Below are 23,883 nucleotides of genomic sequence, written 5' to 3'. Positions count from 1 at the left end.
CCTACGCATCAGCTAGAAAATTCAGCCCTAAAAGCTTCCATTGCGCACAGAAACACAGAATAAATTGATTTCATAACAACATTAATGGAGGTAACCTTTATACTTATTAAAACTGTATCCCTCAATGTATTGAATCCCCCTCCTGCCCGGATTGTGAACTTGATCTTTTAATTCTGTCCACATCCTTTGTCCTGATCTTTTGGCTCCCCCTCTTGATAGTGGCCCAGAGCCTTGCCTCCCCAACTGATTTTTCGGGAGCGTCACCATAGGTACCCTCTGCGGACTTCTGGTAGCTTCCACTCCCATGTGCCAGCCAGGCAGATGATCTGACCAAGTGCCCTGTGCGAGTCTGCCCAAAATTATTCAGATGAGGCCTTGCTGGTCATATCAGTAGGGCCTTCATGTTCATGGCCTTGCTGGGTTGTTTGCCTGCTACCAGGTTTCCCTGTACCCTCCCCGTTAATATTGGGGTCGATATGTCAGTGAGTGAGTGGTCATTCAATGGAATGATGAAAGCAGTGGTTTTGATTCATTCAAATGCCCATGAGATAGATTTCTTTCAGAAAATAGCTTCTTGGGATACGAATAATTTGAGGTTCAGCATGTGTGGTAAGTATGGCATATTTTGCAGGAACGTGTGACTGAACCTAAAGTTCTAAAAACTCTATACTTTTATTTTCCTTTTAAACTATATTTTTAGCACAGTCAAAATGAAATATCATGTAATAATTAAATGTATAACTGGTTTACTTTTATTAACATTTTCAGATTAACCCTTGAGCTGCGATGCTTGGTAGCATTGACAATGTTAATATTGCTGACATTTTCAGAATTGCTATACTTATTTTACAGATTTTCACACTGCAATAATTACAAATATTTGCTGTTTGTCCACCAAAAATATGCAGGACATAAAATTATATAATGCTAGCATTTTAAATTTTCTGATTGAGCATAGTGTCAGAGTGTGCTTTATTGCAATGTTGCTAGAAGGAACCATTCTCAGTTACTTTGGTCGCCAACCTTCACGGAAACGTATCATTTTGAGGATGTGGAAGTTGCTCATCCCAAATGTGTTCTGCATTATGTCTCTGTCTAGATCAAAAAGCAAGTGGCCATCAATCTGCTGTGACTGAAAGGTCTCAATGTACTTTCCCATATTGAGTAAATTCAAACAGTCACAGACCTCATCCACATTCAAATGCTGTAAGTCATCTGGAACCTCACTCATAGAGACGATGCGTTTTGCTTTTTGTTTTTGTATATAGCTTGATCTGCGAGAGGTCTTGAACAATGGTTTGATTCTTAGTGTGGGTCCTGCAACAAGGCAAGAGGAGCCTGTTTCTCTGTTTGGTTTTGGGGGTATCTGTGGCTTATTTTCTCCATGACTTTGAACTAAATTGTCGTTTGGAGCTTCTGCTAGGCTTTGCCGAGGCTGTTTTACCTGATACTTATATCCTGGATTCTGTGGGTTCAGATCAATATATATTGGTTCTATTTCAGCATATTCTCCTGTGTACTGATCCAGCTTATCTTTGTCCAGCAAAGTTATGTCTGCAAAATAGAGTGTTAGCAATCATTTAAAACTTTAGTAAATCAATAGGCAATCAGTATTTTGTATTTCAAATATTTATTTCAATACAAGAAAAACAAAGGTATTATTAAGCTACACTGTACACTAAATCATGTTGTCTCATTTCCTTAAAATTGGAAAATGAAACTGATTCTTTGTCATTTTACTACAGCAGTTTTATTACAAAGATAATCCATTGTTTCCACTAGCTAAATGCTATAAGATGGCAACTAGGAATCCTCCTGCACTGCTGACTGAATTGGATGAGTGACAGTTCCCTCACAGGTCACATTGATGACCTCAGTAGTGAGCCAGCATTGGGAGATTGGTAATACCATGGGGGAGTATCATTGGATGACATTGTTTCAGCATTTGCTAATGAGTATTTTCAGAATGAAACTTTCAAAGGTCTTTGGGTAGGATGCCATCCTATGCTTTTGACTTCTGATATGTGGGCATATTAAAATGCCTCAAAAAGAGGAGCAAAATTTTGTGACTAAAATAAAATTATTTTCAAATTCCATATTCTTTTGTTTTCTAAATTTTTCTTCGAATGCTTTTCCTTACATTTGGCATTCAGTGTCACCACATTCTCACATCTGTAGGGCATGAGTGAGATAAAGTAAAGGTTTCCCCTGCTTTACACTGCATTGACTCTCACATAAAAAAGAGTCCCCCACTGCCAACACAGCAACAGTATGAATTTTTTTCTTTGGCTGGAATTTTCCAGCCCTGTTGACCTCAGGCAGGCAGGGGTGAAGATATGACAAGACAGCCAAAAATTGGTTTCACGCTGTCATGAAACCAGTTTACAATTAACTGCCTTACCTGTCAATGGCAGGCTGCATTTCCTGCTGCCACATGTCGGGAACCAAATTTCAATACTTTCGTATCTCATAAGCCCTGCTCACTGGTATCACCCTCCCCCTTCCTTGCTGGATTATCCAGGCACACTGGCATTCACAATTACACATAAGCGATGCGCACCTGGTGAGCTGCACTTCGCTCAGGACATCAGGGCTGTTTGCCTACCTTGCTTCAGGCAGCACTTGTGGTCATCAGCACCAAGCTTCACAGGCAGCACCACATCACTTATAGGGGAACTCGCAGGCAGGTCTCTACCTACCAGACCTGCTGTAACGTGGCGGTGGCTTTTCATTGGCTGCAGAGCTAGGGCTTGCTTGGCCTCAGGCAAGGGAAGAGGTTGCAGGGCGAGGGCTGTACTGGGGAAGGGAGGTTTCCTAGAGCGTGTATGGGGACACATATTGATCTGTGTAAGTGGCCTCAAGATGGTGAGGGCTGAAGAGGCAGTCTCCAGAGATGAGGCCAGATGGAGATGTGAGGGAGTGCGTGAGAGAGAGAGAGTGATGATGTCCCTTGAGCTGGCAGTGATTGTGGTGACTGTGAATGTGTAATGGCCTTGTGAATGCGAGTGTTTAGAGTGATAAGATGGTTGCCTTTCCCTGGGGGCATAGATGAAATCATTCATCCGTTTTCTGTGCTGGATGGCTGACCTCGTGTGCAACATTTGCACTGACTACCTCTGCCACCATCTCCCAAGTCGGAGTAGTGAGACCGATGGGCCTCCTGCGGCCAGAGCCAAGGTAGAGCACATTTCGGCGGGCTCCTGTGGCATCTAGAAGGCACCCCTGGGATGCATCACTGAATCAGGGGGCTGCATTCTTCTCGGCTTTTGACTCCATGTCTTCACTGGAGCAGTCTTGGACTGCAAGCATTGAGAAGTGTGTGCGCGGCTGCAGTTTCAATATGGTGCCCTGCGTGAGGAAGCAACGAGGTAATGGCTTGTCAGGCAAATCAGAGGTTGCCCTCCAGCGAGACGGTGTTTCTCCTGTGGCTGCCTAATTAATGAGGTGGGAATGGGATGATACAGCGTGAAAATCCACCATTGCGGCTGGCGGTTAAAACGATTTTTTTCCCACCTGCTGCTGCACTTCGTGTAAATCTGGGACGATTCTGCCCTTTATTTCTGCACCAGCTATGTTGTCTCTGTGTAAAACAAGCACCATGCTTTCAGCTGGGACCACCTTGTATCACCTTGTCATTTTAGCAGGAAAGGTACTGCATAATTTGTTCACGTTCTTTTCCAAGATAAATCAATCAAAAATTTTACTGTAGATCTATATATTCTATAGGTCCATGAATCACTGTTTAGATGTAATGGGGTAATTTTAACTCAAGAATGGGTGGATTTTGGGTGAGTGTTAATCAGGCTAGCTGTACAGACTGGAAACCTGCAGAAATTTTTTTTAAAGTCACCTTGCTGCTAACTTCTGCAGGATGTTAGGGAAGCCTGTACTTCCGAGTTTCCCTTCTGGAAATCATCAACTCTGCTTTCTCTATAGGCCAAAGTAAATATAGGAAGTCCGGAGCTAATATTTGAATATCACAACAACTCATTATCCACACTGTATTCAATTACCTCTGTCATCGCTTACTAGGCTTCCAAAGCCCATTGTTATGTGGATATTATTTCAATTCTTTAGCTATTCCATTTCAGGACTGGAGTGCATAAATCAAGGCTGATTCTCCAGTGCAATACTGAGGAAGTGCAGTACTGTTGGAGGTGCCACCTGAGACATTAAAATGAGGACATTTAACTACCTGCTTGCATGAATATAAAAGATCCCTTGGCAATACTTCGAAAAAGAGCAGATGAGTTATCCCTAGAATCCTGGCCAATACTTATTCCCCAATCAACATTACAAAAACAGGTTATCTCTACGGTATCACCGTGCTTTTTATGGGAGCTGGCTGTGTGCAAATTGGCTGCCACATTTCCTGCATTACAACAGTGACTATACTTCAAAAGTATTCAATTGGGTGTAAAGCACTTTGAGACCTCTGGTGGTTGTGACAAGTACTACATAAATGCAAGTCTTTTTATATATACTAATCAAAACATGACTGCTTTTGGAAATAAAATTTGCAAGTGGCAGGCAATGACCATCTCCATCAAGAGAGAATCAAACCATGTCCCCTTGACATTCAATGGCATTACCATCACTGATCCCCCCACAATCAACATCCCGGGTGTTATCATTGACCAGAAAATTAATTGGACTAGCCATATAAATATTGTGGCTGCAAGAACAGGTCAGAGGCAGGGAATTCTGTGACAAGTAACTCGTCTTCTGACTCCCCAAAGCCTGTCCTTTACAAAGCCCAAGTCAGGCACGCGATGGAATACTCTCCACTTGCCTGGATGAGTGCAGCTCCAACAATACTCAAGAAGCTCAACGTCATCCAGCACAAAGCAGCCTGTCCACCATCTTAATCATTCAGTCCTTCCATCACTGATGCACAGTGGCAGCAGTGTGTACTATATGCAACATGCATTGCAGCAACTCACCAAGGTTCCTTCAATAGTACCTTCCAAACCTGCGACTTCTACCACCTAGAAGGACAGTAGACACTTTGGAATACTATCATCTGCAAATTCCCTTCTGAGCCACACACCACCCTTACTTGGAACTATATCACCGTTCCTTAATTGTTGCCAGGTCAAAAACCTGGAACTCCAGGTTTTTAATAGCACTGAGTTTACCTACAGCAAATTGACTGCAGCCATTCAAGAAGGTGGCTCACCACCTTCTCAAGGGCAAATAGGGATGACCAACAAACGCTGACCTAGTCAGTGACGCTCACATCCCACGAAAGAATAAAAAATTGTGAACTGGAGTGAGTCAGCATGTGGAGCATGTTAACCTCAGAGTCATTTTGACGGCCTTGATATTTGCTTGGAGGGAACAAGGGTTACAGAGCAGGGAGAGCACTTCTGCTCCTGTTTCGCAAGTAGTGCTATAAAAAATGCTTAGCTATTTGATCCAGCAGTTGCTGCCTCCATATCGATGTCACGATTCCCAATTCTGGGAGACCCAGCCAGTCCCAAATGCAGTGTGAGCCTGATTTAAATGAAATAATTTAATATCTATTATATGTTACTCAAGTATTATAATGTAACTATTATAATAAAATGTCCCACCTGTGAGAGCAGGACACATATATTACACAATCAGCTGTCATAAAAATCTTCCACTATTTGTCACAGGGGGCGGTAAATATCAAACCCTAAGTTTTCAGTTCTGAATTAGCTTGGAGCTGGTGGGGGATGGAGTTTATGGTGGTAGTCTAATCTTAAATGTTAAGACTTTGGAACTATGGACCCTGCAATTATTCTTCATTAATCTGGTGACTGCTTCTAATTCATTAATGTGCCAAAGACTTCAAACAATATGACCCAATCAAGATTTATAACAAATGTTCCCGAAATTCCTATCAGGATCTGATTAATTAACCTTGAATCATAGAATGATTACAGTGCAGAAGGCCTATCAATGCCGAGGCTCCCTGCAAGCTCTGCTCAATTTGTCTCATGTGCACTTCCCTGCCTTGATTCATAGTGCTCCAAATATTTCCTCTTCAGATAATTATCCAGTTCTCCTTTGAAGGCCACTATTGCTTCTAAATTCACCAATATTTCCAGACCTCCAGTTTTGTACTGGCCAGTCTGGATTTCTTCACATCAGGGCCTCTTCCATTTGTTTTAATTAAAGTAGCAGGCAGCCATGCTTAGCTTGCCTGGTGGCCACTTTTGTATCTGCGCATGTGTGAGGGGTGGGGGGATGCAGTGGTTTGTGCCTGGTGTTTGTGACCTCCACCAGTGTCCACCCTAGCCTCCACCACACTCCCAGGCAGTAGGTTCCAGATCCTAACCACCCATCACATAAAGAGTTTTTCATGTCGCCATTGCTTCTTTTGTCAATCACCTTAAATTGGTGTCTTCTGGTTCTTGATCCTTCCAGTAGGTACAGTTTCTCCCTACCTACTCTATCCAGAACCCTCATGATTTTGTACATCTCTCTCCCTAATTTCTCTTCTCCAAGGAGAACAGACCCAGCTTCTCTAATTTGTCCATGCAAATAAAGTTCCTCATCCCTGAAATTATTCTCATGAGTCTCATGAATCTTTTCTGCACTCTAACGCCTCCACATCTTTCCTAAAATGTGGTGCCCAGAACAGGAGGTCATACTCCAGCTGAGGTCAAACCAGTATTCTATACTGGTTTATCATAACTTTCTTGCTTTTATACTCTATTTGTAAAGTCCTGGATCCCATTCTTATGCTTTCTCAACCCAGGTCCCTCTCTTTTAGAATTGCCCCTTTATATTTCCTGTTGATAATGTTGACTTTTAATGATCTTTTAATAATTGAACAAAATCCATTTCCATTTTTGTTTCATGTTTACTTGTTAACCTTAGGCAGGAACTTTGTGGGGGCAGGAAATGGGAGTCAGGACTGTTCCAGGGCCCCAAACTTACCCCAGGGAGGTTGGGGGGTGGGGGGGGGGGGTGTCGGGGAGCGGTAACAGTCACATTGGAATTTTAACCTGGGGGGATCCCCTTAATTTGCTTGGAGACAGGTTCCCTGTCCAATTAGGAGTAACAGGTGGCCATTCAAAGCTAGAGGACCGATCAGAGGCCTTCCAGCTTCAGAGGAGCTGCATGGGTGTTAAGTAACTAAGAGGGATCGTCCACGTGGAGGTGCCCTGTATGCAACTTTAAAAAAAATAGAAATAGCAGACAGGCCACCTCTGTGGGGAGAGAATCTCTCTACAGGGTAGCCTTTGGCTGCAGCCAAGGAGGCAGCCTGTAGACCTGCCACAGAATACGCCCTTCCATGTATTTGAACTGTTCCCCACCAACCCCAAACACCAACTCACCACGCCCCCCACACCTCATCATCATGTCAGGCAACTGGAGGATGACTGGAACATTACACTTGGCCTTCACTATTTACCTTTCTTCTTATGAAGCCTAACTGGCTGCCTGCATTGTTGGGGTGTGCAGCCCTGTAGATTCGAACTCAATTATCAAAATGGCTGATGTCGGGTACTGGGTTAAGAAACTGGGCAGCACTGGTATTTTCAGGCCCCGCCCGTCTCCATTCCCAACCTCAGCAGGGCCCAAAAATCCTGTCCCTTGCGTTTATCCACAGTAAAATCTGTTATTTTTCCTTAAATTCATCCAGATCTGCTGTATTCAGTGTCTAGTTTTGCAACTTGCTGCCATTGGCACATTTCCAAGATTACAAGATATCCCTCCCCCATGTGATTTATGAATAACAGCACTGTGGGTGTTCCTACAACACATGGACTACAGCAGTTCAAGGCAGCTCACTACCACCTTCTCAAGGGCAATTGGGGATGGGCAATAAATGCTGGCCTAGCCAGTGATGCCCACATCCCATAAACATATACTTTTAAATAATGTGAATAACAGATCAGACCAAATGGAATTCCAGCCAGAGTTTTGCTTTTTCATTAGTACCTTTTACTTTGCTTTGTTGTCAGCCCGGTTAGCAAAATTTCCTTTAGTTCAATGTGGCTGATTTTCATCTCCCTTCAACGGGTAGGAAGGATTGCTCACATGAAATACTAACAGTGCCACTTAACACACCCATTCCCACCAATATCCAGGTCTTTCTCATTTTGATGGAAACAGGGAGAAAAGAAATAAGTGACTTACATTTATATAGCACCTTTCACAACCTCAGAACTTCCCAAAATGTTTTACAGCTAATTACATTTTTTGAAGTGGAGACCCTGTTGTAACATGGATCTCTCATTAGTCCATAGGAAATTGGGGTCCCACGACATCAGCAGGATGCCAATACAATTCTGAATACCGCTGGGTGATATGTTCTGCCCATTGCTCCTTGACATTGAACAGTCCCCAAAGGGATTGCTGCAGACACTTCAAAAAAGTTGAAATCCGTGGCCCTCCTGCCTGATCACCACCTCCTCTTGACCCTTAGCTTACCTGGACTAGCTAGGATCTGTGATGGAGTCGCTAGAATTCCTGCACCTTCTGATGGGCGAACAAGTGTAGAAGCAGCTCACCAATGGAATGCGAGTGAAAATGCCAGGAAGAGGGTCCTACTTTCACTACTTGCATCCAGTGGGCTCATCTTGCGCTCAACAGAAGAAGCCCCTTGAAAATCAACCCCCATGAATCTTAAACTCAAAAGCCTTCTCAAAATCAAGTCTTTGCTCAGTTGTCCATGGCAACCAATATACTTCAGAAGTTTTCATTGTGTTTTACATCACTGCCATCACTATGTCTCACACCCAAACTCCAAAGTATCGGGAGTCACATACCTGTGAAAATGAAATGGTCCAAGTTACCAATGTCCTTGACAACCTTGTCATAACAATCGCAGAGTGTCTTCCATTCCGTCTCATCTTTACTGTTAATTCCCTCTGCTATAACCAACTTAATTTCCTTCATGTACATTGGGATCACAGTAGGATACCGAATCAGTAATTTTCCTGAAAATAATTACAATAACCGATTAAAACTGTTTTCTACAAGGAAACCATAAATGCCAGTCAACTGAGAAAATCCTTGTAGATCTTTGCTCGGCAACAACAGACCAATGTTCTGTCAACAGCACCTTCCCTACGACCCTCACTGAGAAAGACAACAGCAGCAATGTCAGGTGATTACCGTCACCTACCGTCCTAACTTAGATGCATTCCTTCAATGTCGCTGGGTCAATATGCTGATATCCCCTAGCTAACACTGTCGTAGGAGTACTGGCAACATACAGGCTGGCACGGTTCAAGGAGAAGATCCACTACCATCACCTGAAGGCAGCTGGGGGAGACAGGCAATAAATGCAACCTTGCTAGTGTTGCCCACAGTCTGAGAATAAATATTTTTTTTAAATTTCCAGAAGTATAGTGACGTCTAAAATTGGCTTTCCATGTAGGAATCTATTCCTATCATAGTTACAGACTATGCAGCATGGCTAATATGCTTAGCAGCAGAGCCTGAGATTTCTGAAGAAGGCTTTTATGCAGATAGGGCATTCTGTCAGTGGCAATGTTCTCTTAGAGGAACTACTGTCACCAGATTGTTTCCCAAATATTCTAGTTTTTCTTTCTAAATGTGTTAATAAATGACGGGATTATGTAATTTGTGAGGGTATTATACGTGCAGCTGTTCTTACTGGAACAGTTGAATCTAAACGAAACATGGTGACCATTTTCCGAACATGTAAAGGTTTCTACAAAAGGAAAAGGCAACAGACAAACCCTTCAGAGAGGCTCTAGAATGTGTTTTAAAGTTAGGTGTTGAGATGTATGTTTTCTTTCTGTCTGGTTTCTGAAAGATCACTGCATGGGAATGTTATTATTAAACATGGAAATCTGTGATGTGGGGACTCCTCTGACTGATATGATGGAGATCTTGATGGCATCTTATTTTCAATAGATATCTTGTAGGCAATATGGTGAAGGCCCTGAAAATACAATTTGTTAGAAAAAATTGTTGCATGATTTTTAAAATTGCTGGAGATGAGTAGGGGTTGATCTGACTATTTACTTAGGATTTTCATCGTCTTTAAGAAGTATCTACTGTACTGCATTTCTGATTTTACTATCGAGGTGAAGATGTTTTACCAGCTTCAGATTCAGGATCTTTAAGGTATTTTCTACAGATGAGATAACTGCTCTTGACATCAAGGCATCATTTGACCGAGTGTGACATTGCAGAGGCCTAACAAAATTGAAATCAATGGAAATCAGGAGAAAAACCCTTCACTGGTCGGAGTCATACCCAGTACAAAGGAGGATGATTGTGGTTGTTGGAGGTCAATCATCTCAGCCAGGGCCAGGGAGAGAAATCATGGGCCCTGGTGCTTCTGTTTCCTGGCCCTCAGGTGTATCTGTGCAACAGAACTTTTAAGAGGCCAGAGAACAAAGACTGAACTTTTCACACTAGTTTCATGGTCAGCAAGTTGAAGACTCGGATTGCTGCTTCTCGCCACAATATATTTTCAATATCTACTTTGCAACACAACTTTATCACAATATTTCAATATCTCAAAAAACTCATAAAAAGCACCAAGAGGTAAGTAGACAAAATGACAAGATTGAAGTCAATGGGAAAGATTCTTGAGAATCATGTGCAGGGTAGAACAGGTTACTGATTCACTGAGCCCATTATGCACTCCTGTTCTGGCAATTTCATCCCACAAAGCCTGCTCACACTAAACTTCCATTAACAACAAAATAAACGGAACTCCAGCCATAATTCCATCCTCTGTTTGCAAAATAATTATGGTTGACAAAGGCCATCTAGCCCAGTTTATCCCAGAATGACTTATGAACATACGTATTAGGAGCAGGAGTAGGCCTTTTGGCCCTTCGAACCTGTTCCGCCATTTTATAACATTGCCTACGTTATACCATGAGTGATTTCAACTCAAAAGTACTTAATTTGCTGTAAAGTGATTTGGGGCATTGTGAAAGGTGCTGTATGAATGTAGGTTTTGCCTTTCTTTCATTACACCTGCATGCATTAGGCAGAGTGGCTGGAGCAATGGTGAAATTGGATGCTGACTCTCTAAGGATAATAAATCACACAGCAATCAATTGATGTTAGGAAAGTGGCTACAAAGAAATCATTGCATTTACAAAGCAATTCAAATTTGCAGCGAACCTCCTCCCAACACCCACCCCGTAACCTCTATCCCAGCCTCCTCCCTAGCCTTCTCCAACCTCCCACACAACTGCCCGTCTAATGTCCCCCTGACCCCCCAATGATCTTCCTCTCCAACCTTCCCCCAAGAACCCTCCAAATGTCCTCCTGACACACCCCCAGCCCTCCCTCCAACCTCCCTCCGCAACCGGCTGTCTAAACGTTCCCCCTAACTCCTCCTCCAAACGTCCTCCCAAACCACCCACAACCTTCCCCAAATACCTCTCCGGCTGCCCCGCCACCCCCTACCATCACACAGCATCAAATTGGTTGTAAAATTATAGGGATGTGACTTAATATTTTTCAAGCAGGAACACTCAATTGCTGCTGCTTCTCACCTTCGGGCAGTTTTGTGGTTTGCTGGCAGGCTTTTCTAAGAAAATAATCAGAATCGTGAATCTGCCCAAAGGTCGAAAGCAGCAGGAGCTACTCATGAAATTGACCTGAGACTGACAGACCGGTTAAAAAAATATCGAAACTCTCAGCCTGACAAATCTGTTTTTTAGGTCTGCATCTCTGGCTGCTCAATCTGGACAATGGGAAACTGTTTGAAACACTGAGCCCAGGCCAGGCACCCTCAGACCCCCGGTCCTGTTGTTTGGCACAGTCTGCACCTCCCTCTCCTAGGCCCGAGCATCTTCTGCTGCTTCATGAATAACCTTCCCTCCATCGTAAGGTCAGAAGTGGGGATGTTTGCTGATGATTGCACAATGTTCAGCACCATTCACAACTCCTCAGATACTGAAGCAGTCTGTGTCCATATGCAGCAAGATCTGAGCAACATTCAAGTTTGAGCTGATAAGTGGGAAGTACATTCATGTTATGCAAGTGCCAGGCAATGACCATCTCCAACAAGAGCGAATTTAACCATCGCCCCTTGACATTCAATGGCATTACCATCGCTGAATCTCCCAATATCAACATCCTGGGGGTCACCATTGACCAGAAGCTGAACTAAATCAGTCAAATAAATGCTGTGGCTAGAAGACCAGGTCAAAGGTTAGGAATTTTGTAATGAGTTACTCAACTCCTGACCCTCTAAAGCCTGCCCACCATCTATAAAGTCCAAGTCAGGAGTGTGATGGAATAATCTGCACGCCTGGATGAGTGCAGCTCCAACAACACTCAATAAGCTAGACACCATCCAGGACAACGTAGCCTGCTTGATCAGCAATCCATCCACCATCTTAAACATTCACTCCCTCCACCACCGGAGCACAGTAGCAGCAGTGTGAACGCTATACAAGGTGCTTGCAGCAACCCACCAATGCTCCTTCGACAGCACTTTCCAAATCCAAGATCTCTACCACCTAGAAGGACAAGGGCAGCAGATACATGGGGACTTCTCCAAAGCCACTCACCATCCTGACCTGAAACTATATCTCTGTTCTTTCACTGTCACTGGGTCAAAATCCTGGAACCCTCTTCCTAACAGCACTGTAGGTGTACCTACATAAAAAGGACTGCAGCGCTTCAAGAAGGCAGCTCATCACTACCTTCTCAAGGGTAATTAGGGATGGGCAACAATTGCTGAGCTGGCCAGTGATGCCCACATCCTGTGAAAGATTAAAAAGTAAAATAAAATCTTTTTACAAGATTGTTTTCATTTCTTCAGCTAATATGGAGCCTGTTTTGTAAGGCATGCTTAATGTAAATGATACTGTGCCATGTGTACAGATGTTATTAATTGTAAATTAATTCCATAATATATTAAGCACAAAGCTTCACCTAAATTGTATATATTTTGGGGCAGCATTTTTTGCTTGTTAAGCTGAGAAATATCAATGCTAAAGAATCAAAAACACTTTGAAAGCTACTTCCAACTCAAAAATATAGCTGGAAAAGGAGAAAGAACAATGTAAAGTAAAAAAAAAATGTCGGTATGGGCAAAATAAAAATGATGGGGTCAAAACAATCTTTCTTGATGGCTCATTGGGTTGATACATTCAAAAATGTCTCTGTTTTAATATCTCACCTGTTGTTATGGACAGGAGGGGGTTTAATTTAAACAACCCTGATTTCTGCTCTCACCACCCATTCATAAACAGAAAGCTGTTTTGATTTTGATTTCCCATTTATAAGCGGTGGCATATTTCTCAAACCCTCAGTTCTGGAGTGATCCAATTTCTATTAGTAACCCCAAACAAACTTGAGATAGGGTGAGCTCAGAGGGGCACACAGTCAAACACGAGAGAAGAGCTTCCTTTTTCACTCATACAATAAAAGAGGGGGGAAATAGAGAAAGAAAGGGGTTTACAAGGTAAAAACCACAGAATAAAGAACTATTCTTTCTTGTGAGTCCAAAATCAAAGTGCAGTGGGGTATTCTTTCACAGAGGTTGGCAGGTTGAAGACTGATACTGGATAATTCATTTTTTCAGTAGAGATGCCTTCCACAATGGGATAGGCACATAGAGCTGAATTAGTCTTGTAAGCACTAGTACAGAAGTTCCAGTAGAAGCTGTGTGGCTGGGAGACAAGCCAAGCCCTTGTCTGAGATGCTGCTTGCTAGGTGGAAAATGGCAGACTGACTGACAACACAGCAAGACAGCTTTACAGGTTCCTCCAGCTAGGGGTTCATTTCACATGACTGCCACCTGCTCACTTTGGCTTCGAAAAAGGATATGTATTCCTTTGTCTGGATTCTTGAGATTGTTAACGTCCCAACCATTAAGAATTTAATGGAGGTTTCAGGGCCCTTTGTTTTTACAGACTGGTAGTCTCTGTTGGCCTAGCCTGGCTTAGGAAATGTAGATGGCCTTTGTATAATTCCCTTTGAATTTGATCTCCGCAGCCACAGAAGTCATTAGCATCTCTTCAGAGATAACGAAGTGTCAGCTTCTTGGGTATTGCTGGAAAATTGCTTTTGGTAAGGATTACAGACATAGCTTCAGCCTTTTTAAAGTCTTTGTCCAGTTTTAAAAATTTTAGGAAGTAGCCACCATGGTACATATATTTCATAAAAATATAGTGCGAGGTCTTAGCTCTGTGATACTGTGCTGAGTTAATGGACCTCAGATAAGGTAGTACAATTGTGAGGACCACTGAATTGAGGTGAGGGAAACCAACTATGATTCCCAATGATTTGCTATCCAGCAACTCTACTGGAATGAACTGTGAGGAGATTGAGTGAGGTGAAGATTGGGCTTGGCTGCACACTTCTTACGATTAAAGCAAAATACTGCAGATACTGGAAAACTGAAAGCAAATCAGAAAATGCTGGAAAAACTGAGGAGGTCTGACAGCATCTGTGGGGAGAGAAACAGAGTTAATGTTTTGAGCCTGTATGACTCTTTTTAGCTCTGAAGAACGGTCATATGGACTTGAAACATTAACTCTGTTTCTCTTCCCAAAGATGCTGTCAGACCTGTTGAGTTTTTCCAGCATTTTCTGTTTTCATTTCAGTCTTCTTACACTCATCCATAGTATACCATTGAATACTGGTCAATGGTACAATGCTTTGATGGAAGAGCATTGTTCATGGAATAATATCCACTCAACACCTTCAGGAGAGAGGGAAATGGAGTAAACTGGTCAGAACAGTTTTAAAAATGGAAAAGGGAGCAAAAGAAGCTTTGTGACTTTCTTTATTGCAGCGCTATGATATGTGAGCTGAAACATTTTTTAAAAAATGCATCTGTACTGTTCAGTGCATAGAATCTAGAATTTTTGCACCATCTTAAAGATTAAAATGAATACAAAACAAAGCAGGATATTGGATAAAAATCCTCGTGTGTCAATCCCAAAAAGCTAACATACAAGTTCAGCAGGTATTAGGGAAGGCAAATGGAATGTTGGCCTTAATTTCAAAGGGAATGGAGTATAAAAATAGAGAAGTCTTGCTACACAAGGCACGAGTTAGACCACACTTAGAATACTGTGAATAGTTTGGTCCCCTTATCTAAAGAAAGATATACTGGCATTGGAGGCAGTCCAGAGAATGTTTACCAGGTTGATCCTGGGTATGGAGGGATTTTCTCATGTGGAGAGGTTGAGTAGGTCAGGCCTGTGCTCATTGGAGTTTAGAAGAATGAAACATTTAAGATTCTTAGGGGGCTTGACAGGTTAGATGCTGAGAGGTTGTTTCCCCTTGTGGGAGAGCCTAGGACCAGAGGGCATAATCTCAGAGTAAGAGGTCGCCCATTTAAGACAGAGATGAGAAGAAATTTCTTCTCTCAGAAGGCAGTGAATCTATGGAATTCTTTACTGTAGAGGGTTGTAAAGGCTGGGTCATTAAGTGTATTCAAGGCTGAGATAGACAGATTTTTAATCAGTAAGGGAATCAACGGTTATAGGGAAAAGGCAGGAAAGTGGAGTTGAGGATTATCAGATCAGCCATGATCTCATTGAATGGTGGAGCAGACTCGATGGGCCAAATGGCCTACTTCTGCTCCTACGTCTTATATCTGAAGTATCAAAAAGGACACGACCACAAATAAGTGTTTTAAAATAAGGTATGTACTTGCCGCTGTCATTTATGGGATGACCCAGTAGAAATTCTTGTTCATATGTCCGCTTGACAATCAGCTGTTTTAATTGCTGCTCCTTTGACCCAGGATTGTTCATTTCTCTATAGGTTAGGTCGTTTGTAGACGTGACAGTGACAGGCAAGTTGAAGTATAGCAACACCTCCTTCATTGTAAAGGGGCCTGTTGTGAGAATAACATATGAAAGAATGGAATGAGAGAAGGTTATTTGGTTCGTCAAGCTTGGTTCTCAATGGCAATGTTTTCTGTGAGTTTTTTGTTCTGTTCAATCTTCTGAAGAAGGCACCATCTTTGACTCAAAGGTTTTATAAATTGGTGCATAAAGTGCACCAGCAGAATCTAAGTAGATAATTTGTCTGGATCCAACCATCTTCAGCTATTTCATCACTGACCTTCCCTCCATCAAAAGGTCAAAAGTGGAGGTGTTCACTGATGATTGCACAGTTTGGATGAGTGCAGCTCCAACACCAACATCATAAAGGACAGAAAGGTCTGTGTGATTGGCACCCCATTCACCACCTTAAACATTTACTCCCTCCACCACCAACTTACATTGGCAGCAGTATGTATCACTTACAAGATGCACTGCAGCAACTCACCAAGCCTCCTTCGATTGCACCTTCCAAACCACTTAGAATGACAAGAGCAGCAGACTCATGGGAACACCATCACCTGCAAGTTCTCCTCAAGCCACACACAATCCTGACTTGGAACATCACTATCCCTTCACTGTTGCTGGATCAAAAACTTGGAACTCCCTCCCTAATAGCACTGTAGGTGTACCTACACCAGTGGCTCAAGAAGGTGGCTCATTACCATCTTTTCGACGGAAATTAGGGATGGGCAACAAATGCTGGTTTTGCCAGCAACACTCAAATCCCAAGAAAAAGTTACAATGGGGCAGATTTTGTTCTCAATAAAGCTTATTTTTCCAGCAGCAGCAAGACTAAAATCACAGTGCAGCACTTATTGTCTCATTCTCAGCACTATCCAGACAGGTGTGTAACTCTTTCGAGTACAAACCCGTTTCCATCTGTTTCAGATGAAGTTACATAGTTTCATAGTTTGCCATTGTGAGATTTGAACTCTTGATACTCTTTCGAGTACAAACCTGTTTCCATCTGTTTCAGATGAAGTCACATTATTCCATAGTTTGCCATTGTGAGATTTGAACTCTTGATCTTGGGGTTACAAACCCAGTACCATAACCACTTGGCTATTTAGGCCAAGGCAAACTAACTCTTTTGAGTACAAACCCATTTCCATCTGTTTCAGATGAAGTTACATTGTTTCATAGTTTGCCATTGTGAGATTTGAACTCTTGATACTCTTTTGAGTAAACCTGTTTCCATCTGTTTCAGATGAAGTTACATTGTTTCATAGTTTGCCATTGTGAGATTTGAACTCTTGATCTGGGGGTTACAAACCCAGTACCATAACCACTTGGCTATTTAGGCCAAGCTCCAGACAGGTGTGTATCTGAAATAAGTGGAAGCTTCACTAATAAGTGCAAATTGAGGTCCTTAATTGGTGGCTTCACCACCAGAGTCAATATCCACATACTCCATTAAAATTTTTGAAGAATATGGTTTACGCCTAAAGGCGGGGTCAAGTATTCTATCTCGTATAGCTCTAAGGGAAGATGCTGGTGGTCTTGACTGTGTGTGTGAACTAAGACAGTTTACAAGCAAAAGGCAGAGATGCTGAGGCATTAGGAATTTTGAAGACAGCATTAGTTAAGAGAGAAGCAGAAAATGCTGGAAATACTTGATGGGTCTTGTCAGCATCTGGAGAGAGAGAAACAGAGTTAATGCTTCAAGCCTGATCCTAAGTCAGGAGGTGATCTCACCTAGAGAAGGTCTTCACTTGCTAAGGCCTTGCAGATTCCACAGAAACTGAGTGGGGTGCCAATCAAGCAAACTGCTTTGTCTTGGATGATGTTGAGTTTCTTGACTGTTGGAGCTGCACTCATCGAGGTAAGTGAAGAGTATTCCATCACACTCCTAACTTGTGCCTTGTGAATGGTGGAAAGACTTTGGGGAGTCAATAAGTGAGTTACTTGCTACAAGGCACCTGGCCTCTGGCTATTGTTTTAGGAACTTCAATATTTATGTGGCTGGGCCATTTAAGTTTCTGGCACAGATTGACAGAATTTGATAGTGGTAACACCATTGAACATCATGGGGATGTTAAACTTTCTCCTGTTGCAGATGATTGCCTGACACTTGTGTGGTACGAATATACAAATTGTTGTCTGAACCACTCAGGCCTGAATCACAAGACCGTTATCATCAAAGATCTAACAACTTTATGTTGCAACAGTAATGGCATGAAGGAAATCCAGTTACATTCCCCTCCGCCATCAGATATATAATGCAGCTGGGCCAATATCCTGAATGTCCTACCTAACACCATTGTGGGAACACATGGAGGAGCACCACATCCTCCTTCTCAGTGTAATGAAGGACGGGCAATAAATATAGCTTTGCCAGTGTTGTCCATGTCCTCAGAAACTAAAATGTATTTTTTAAGTTTCAATGGTCTGTGGGAGGAATATTAGTCAGGTCACAGGGGAAAAAAGTATGTCCTCTTTAAAATTCCCATTGCATTGTTTGAAGCACACATGAACCTCAAATTAATATTCAGTCAAAGGATGAGATTAGTTCTCACTGAATGTGCTATGGTACAATGTGATTAAATATTTCAGGTGATAATTACTGAAGCATTTGAAGAACAAAAGTACCTGTTTTATGTTTCTGATCTGCTACATTAAACATCATTGACTCTAGGGTTACAGGGATTGACAGGATCGATCCATTTTTGCATTCCACAATGGCTCTCTTTTGTGAGTATAAGCAATGAATCCTAAGAATCTGCAAGAACAAAGGGATGCAGAATGAATTGATGCACTAAGCTGTACAGATACTAATACAAACACTTAGCTTGGTATTATCAGTCTAAAATGCTCCACTTTAAAAACTTAAATTTTGACTTTCACTTCGAATTTTCTTTCAATAAATTGTATGACCTTTTAAAACAAATTTCCGAATAAATTAATTTAATTTAGGGTGGCATGGAGGTACTGAGTAATCAGCTCCATTCACTGGACCACTCTTTGGTAGGAAGGAAGCCTGTGGTGTTAAAGAACTTTCATTCTGAGAATGTGGATGTTATACCATGATAAAACTGTGGCTCCAGTAAGTTGGAACCCATGGAAACCGAAAATGATTCTAATTTGAATCTGGATCAGTAGAATGGCATTGGGAGAAATCCCAATGTAACGAAACAAATTACATGCAGATGTAGAAAATAAAAACAGAAAAGGTTGAAAATGCTCAGCAGGTCAAGCAGAATCTGTGTAAAAAAAGTCAGCGTTAAGCTTGACACTTGGACAGCCCTCTTACCACAAGCAAGTGGCGCAGTGAAATTAAGAGGGGGGGGCACAGGACATTAGACAATGACTTATTGTCGATGAAGCAAACAGTCTCTTGCAATGCCTGTGTGATCTAACCCTAAGGTAAACTGAGTGTGCACCCGGAGGGGATCTAATGGTGTCTCTGCTTTAGTTAATCTTTGTTCCAAAGTTAATCTGTAAAAGTTTTTTTTAAGTGTATAATGTATTTTAGCCACAGCGTTGTGCTTCATAATTTCTGCCAGGTATCAAGAAAAGACTACTGAGCTGACTAAAGCCTCCATTCACACCTTGTCAATATAAATGCTCTGTTTCTTCCTCCAGCCACCAGCAATCTGTCACTTGATGCTGAAATCAGCCCGTACATTTCAAAAGCTACAGCTGTTATGTCCAAGCTGAATAAGAAAGTGTGGAACAACAGTAACCTGTCTGTGAACACAAAACTGTGAGTCTATCAAGCCTGCATCCTCAAGACGCCCCTCTACAGTGGTGGGACCTGGTCAACATATGCTAGGCAGGAGAAAAGGCTCAACAGTTTCCACCTTTGCTGTCTCAGGTGTATCCTCGGCTTCTCTTGGCTGGACAAGGTCACCAACTCTGAGGTTCTGGAGCGTGTTACAGCATGGCTAAGCCGATGACATCTGCACTGGCTCAGCCATGTTCACCGGGATAATGACCGTAAACCCAAAGGCCTTCTGTACAGTGAATTGGTCACTGGGTCAAGACCTCCTGGGTGTCCATTCCTCCACTACAAGGACACCTTCAAGCAAGATATGAAGATGGCAGACATTGACACAACTGGAAAATATTCACTGATGGCTGTGATCTCTGGAGGCTGACTGTTTAGAAGGGCATTAGAAATGGAAAGCTCAGCTGGCTAGGAACCGGGCCCAGAGTAAGCAAGGGCCAGTGAATCGTGCACCTTCTCAGCCCACTGTCTTCCTCTGTAGCAAACACAGCAGAGATCACCATGCCAGAGTGACCACCACAGCGCAAACCATCGTCTGACAAGACGGAAGACTGCCACCACTTCATCCTTCTCCCTGAGATCCACAAACAATACCAATCAATCCTTCCTACGCTTCATCCACCAAAACTCATTCCTTAATCATCTCAACTCCATTTCACCCACTGCCCCTTGTCCACTCCCTACCGGCCAATAACAGGGACTCTTCTGATGCCCTCTGCTATTTTAACAGTTGGACATATACTTCAGTCTCCATCCACCACCACCCTCCTCTGCCTTGCTGAACATCTTCACACATTGCATAACTTTTCCTTCAAGTCTACTCGCTCCTCCCTCCAGATGAAAAGTATCACTATGTGAACCCCCTTGGGTCCTAGCTATACCTGTCTTTTTGTAAGATGTGTCAGACATTCTTTATTCCAAACCCACTCAGCTTCCATTACGGATCTGTTTTCTTAAATCACACTTATGGCTGCTTTGGGGCTGCGTTTTGCTCTCGCGCTGATCTTGAGAATTTTATCGATTTTGATTTAAATTTTCACTGCTCCCATTACACTGTCCATTTCTCTCTCTTCTATTGGAAGCCCACTGACTTCCACAATACCTGGATTCTACTGCATTCTGCTCTCTGGTTATTCTGTCTGCATTGCATCTGTTTTGATGGCATCATCTACCACATCAGAGCATCCGAAATATCCTTCTGTCACCTCATTCTCCCCACTCCAAGAATTGGGATAGGTTCCCCCATGGGCTGAACACCCTTGTGGAAACACTATTGATGGGCTGCTTTGCACCCTTGGCTGCTTCTTTGTTTTCCTTTCATCCACCAGATTCCTGGGCTACTGGAGCCTGCTCCACCTTGCCAATTTTTCATGCTCCACCTTTCCATCAATCCCCCTTTTAACTATTTGCACACTCTCTGGGGGAGATTTTGAGGGGCGTCTGTGTGTGTGAGTGTGTGTTTGTCCTATTTCCAGGGCATGAAATTAGTATTCAGGGGATGAATTCCAGCTGGTGGAACCTGCATCTGATCCACCTCAGAAGTGTGCCAGCTGCCATATTGAAAATTGCCTGGTCACCAAGGCACCTGTCTGAAACAAGCATTGTCCCCCTGAATACTAATGCTAATCAGGGTTTTAACACCCATTTTAGGACCCTGCTTTCAAATTCAGCAGGTACCAGGCAGAGCTCATGCTCTGCATGCTCAGTTTTTCTGGATCTACTGAAGTCTCACTGGCAACTTCTAAAGGCACTGAGGAAGGCCAGTAATGAGAAAGTAAGTCATTTTTTTTAAGTGACCTTAATGTGGAGGCAGGAGGAGAAAGTTTACAGGTTACAGAATAAAGTATATTTTTTTTTTAAAAACTTACTAAATGTTGCTTCAGGTTAATTTATTTGTGCTATAAAATAGTTAATTATCGTTAGCACAGGCTCTTACTAACCATGATTGAATACATGAACAATGATTTAAAGCCAAGAGCAAGGTTTGGTACATTGGCAAAGCTTTCACCCTTTAAAACAATTTATTGGATATTTAATTGTTGGAAGTGCCTTAATCCCAGTTAATATATTCACAAATCAAGTTCACTTGTATCTGAATGCTGACTGGGGGTAATAAACCTGATTCTTTAACTCTTTGCGTCAAAGGTATTTTATTGTCTAAGTGCAAATCCCAGCTCAGTGCACACCCTCAAATCTCCCCTGCTACCATGACAATACTAATGCAATGTTAACCTTTCATTGTGTAAACATTTCTTTATTAATCTAAACTTTACTTCCTCTTTGGATCTAAGTCACTCATTAATCAGTCCCATCAGAATGTTATGGCTACTTGCACCTAAATACATTCACATGATGTGTGCACTCCTGTGTTGAAAACTTTTTTCTAGAGGTTTCAAATATTGGATAACAGGCTGTACATTGTTTGCAGCTAAGATAAATTGGACAGCACCTCCCCCTTCCGCTACCCTTTATCACAGAGAAGACCACCAACAACATTCCTCTCCAAGCCTCATACTATCCTGATTTCGACATGGTTCCTTCATTGTTAATGTATTACCATGCCTAGCAACACTGGGAGTACCTTCCCAGATGGACTACAGCAGTGCAAAAAAAGAGTCCGCCCACAGGACAACTGGGGATGGTCATTCATGGGAGCTTTGCCAGCATCATTCATATCCCACTAGAAAATAATTTTTAAAAGAATCACTGTGAACTTTGAATAATCTAAACTAATTCAGCCTTTTTTTTTAAAAGCATACAAATATAACGAGCTTTCTGGTGAGGGTAACGCCATTATCAAGCTCCCACTTCCAGCAACTTTGAGGGCAAAACATTTCCGAGTTGAATAACTTTAAAAAGCTGGAGGATGTATTATCCCTTTAGCAACGCTTTCCGCCTAGGAGAGTTCCCACAATGGAGGCAAAAATCCTCTGGTAAATATTACCAAACAGACTGCATTGAAAGTGCACGGGAGTATTGCCCTTCCTTATACCATCTACTTTATGAAATAAAAGAAATAGCTCTACAGATGCTTAAAATTCAAGAAATAGCCTGTCGTCTAGATAAATCCTGTACACGGGCAAATCGTAATTGACAAATTCCTCCCCGCGGTAAAGGGATTCCCTAGAATTTAGCAGGATCTAAAAATATAAAAACAAAAAACTGCGGATGCTGGAAATCCAAAACAAAAACAGAAACAGAATTACCTGGAAAAACTCAGCAGGTCTGGCAGCATCGGCGGAGAGGAACAAAGTTGACGTTTCGAGTCCTCATGAACTGTTGAAGGGTCATGAGGATTCGAAACGTCAACTTTAGCAGAATCTGTTGGTTTCTGGTCCAGCGAGCTCAGAATTGTAGCAGGTTCTAAGGGGTGAATACTTTGGGTATGAGCTGCTTACCGTGCTAGCACTAAGCGTGTCCACTTCTTGCCGACCCAGGTAGCCCTCGGTGACTTTAACAACTTTAGACAAAGACGTTCGGAATTTTCTGAGGAATTCCTTCAGACCGTACTCTCTTGCCGTCCACTGTATCGCATTCGACTGCATCTCGGTGGCAAGTTTATTCCGGCGCCATAGTCCGATCTACACAAAGCTACTGCACCACCCCTATGACAGTCCTGTATCCAGGTAAAACAGGGAGGTCCCTCAACTCGTCATGAGATGGTGACGGCGGCCAAGTTCCACCTGAGTTCAGGAAACACAATGGAACTTAAAGCATTTCCATAAATCATAGCCAAATAAATCAGAACCTCAGATAGCTGTGACACAGAGTGTCTGGTTAACAGTCACATTGCTGTGTATGAGAGCTTGCTGTGAGCAAATTGGCTGCCATATTTCCTATGTTACAGCAGGTGGCTGGCTACACTCCAAAACATTTCATAGGCTGTCAAAAGCTTTGGGATATCCTAAGGCAGTGAAAGGCGGTATATAAGTACGAGGCTTTCTCTTATTCTGTATGTATTCGATTATAGCAACTTGCAATTATTTTCCCTCTTTTATGTCAAGTAGTTGAGCACTTCGTACAATATTATTTTTGCTTGTTAATGCAGCTTTTTTAATTTAGTGAGTCAGTGATTCAGTTTGAATGGAAAAAGATAAAAGACTTGCATTTCAATAGCACCTGTTCAGAACCTCAGATATTCCCAAAGCAATTTACAGCCAAGGATGTACTTTTGAAATTTAGTCAATGTTATGGCATACGAGGTAGGAGCAGGAGTAAGCCCTTCAACCCCTCAAGCCTGCTCCACCATTCAATAAGATCATGGCTGATCTGTTTGTGTTCTAAATTCCACATTCCCATCTACCCCCAATAAACTTTGATTCCCTTGCCGAGCAAGAATCCATCTACCTCCTAGCTCTTACATGGTGAGAAACGCAACAG

At 42.4% G+C, this 23,883-nt stretch overlaps 1 protein-coding gene across 2 annotated transcripts; it reads right to left on the bottom strand.

Moving 5' to 3' along the window:
- Window positions 1-729: 729 nt before the first annotated feature.
- On the bottom strand, window positions 730-23,140 carry LOC121271973. Of its 2 annotated transcripts, XM_041178233.1 has the most exons (5): window positions 22,902-23,137; window positions 18,366-18,495; window positions 15,602-15,784; window positions 8,751-8,921; window positions 730-1,554 (listed from the first exon to the last, which is right to left on the bottom strand). In XM_041178233.1, exons 1-5 carry the CDS (start codon window positions 23,046-23,048, stop codon window positions 1,007-1,009), a joined length of 1,179 nt encoding a protein of 392 aa, XP_041034167.1. In that variant the 5' UTR covers window positions 23,049-23,137; the 3' UTR covers window positions 730-1,006. The 2 variants fall into 2 exon arrangements, with proteins under 2 accessions (XP_041034167.1, XP_041034168.1); XM_041178234.1 differs by lacking the exon at window positions 8,751-8,921 and having other exon boundaries at window positions 22,902-23,140.
- Window positions 23,141-23,883: the final 743 nt, after the last annotated feature.

The sequence above is a fragment of the Carcharodon carcharias genome, chromosome 32 (assembly GCF_017639515.1).
Source record: "Carcharodon carcharias isolate sCarCar2 chromosome 32, sCarCar2.pri, whole genome shotgun sequence".
Classification (NCBI taxonomy): domain Eukaryota; kingdom Metazoa; phylum Chordata; class Chondrichthyes; order Lamniformes; family Lamnidae; genus Carcharodon; species Carcharodon carcharias.
Note: the sequence above shows the minus strand (reverse complement) of the source record. Positions and strands in the feature narration are given on the sequence as shown.

Bases quoted from the DNA above. Each gene is read 5' to 3' on its own strand.
- LOC121271973 (XM_041178233.1), bottom strand. From the start codon at position 23,048: ATGCAGTCGAATGCGATACAGTGGACGGCAAGAGAGTACGGTCTGAAG. The intron at 8,922-15,601 runs GCAAGTACATAC...AATTATTTTCAG, and splicing joins TCATCCCATAAATGACAGCG to GAAAATTACTGATTCGGTAT. The intron at 1,555-8,750 runs GTATGTGACTCC...TCTATTTTGCAG, and splicing joins GGACCATTTCATTTTCACAG to ACATAACTTTGCTGGACAAA.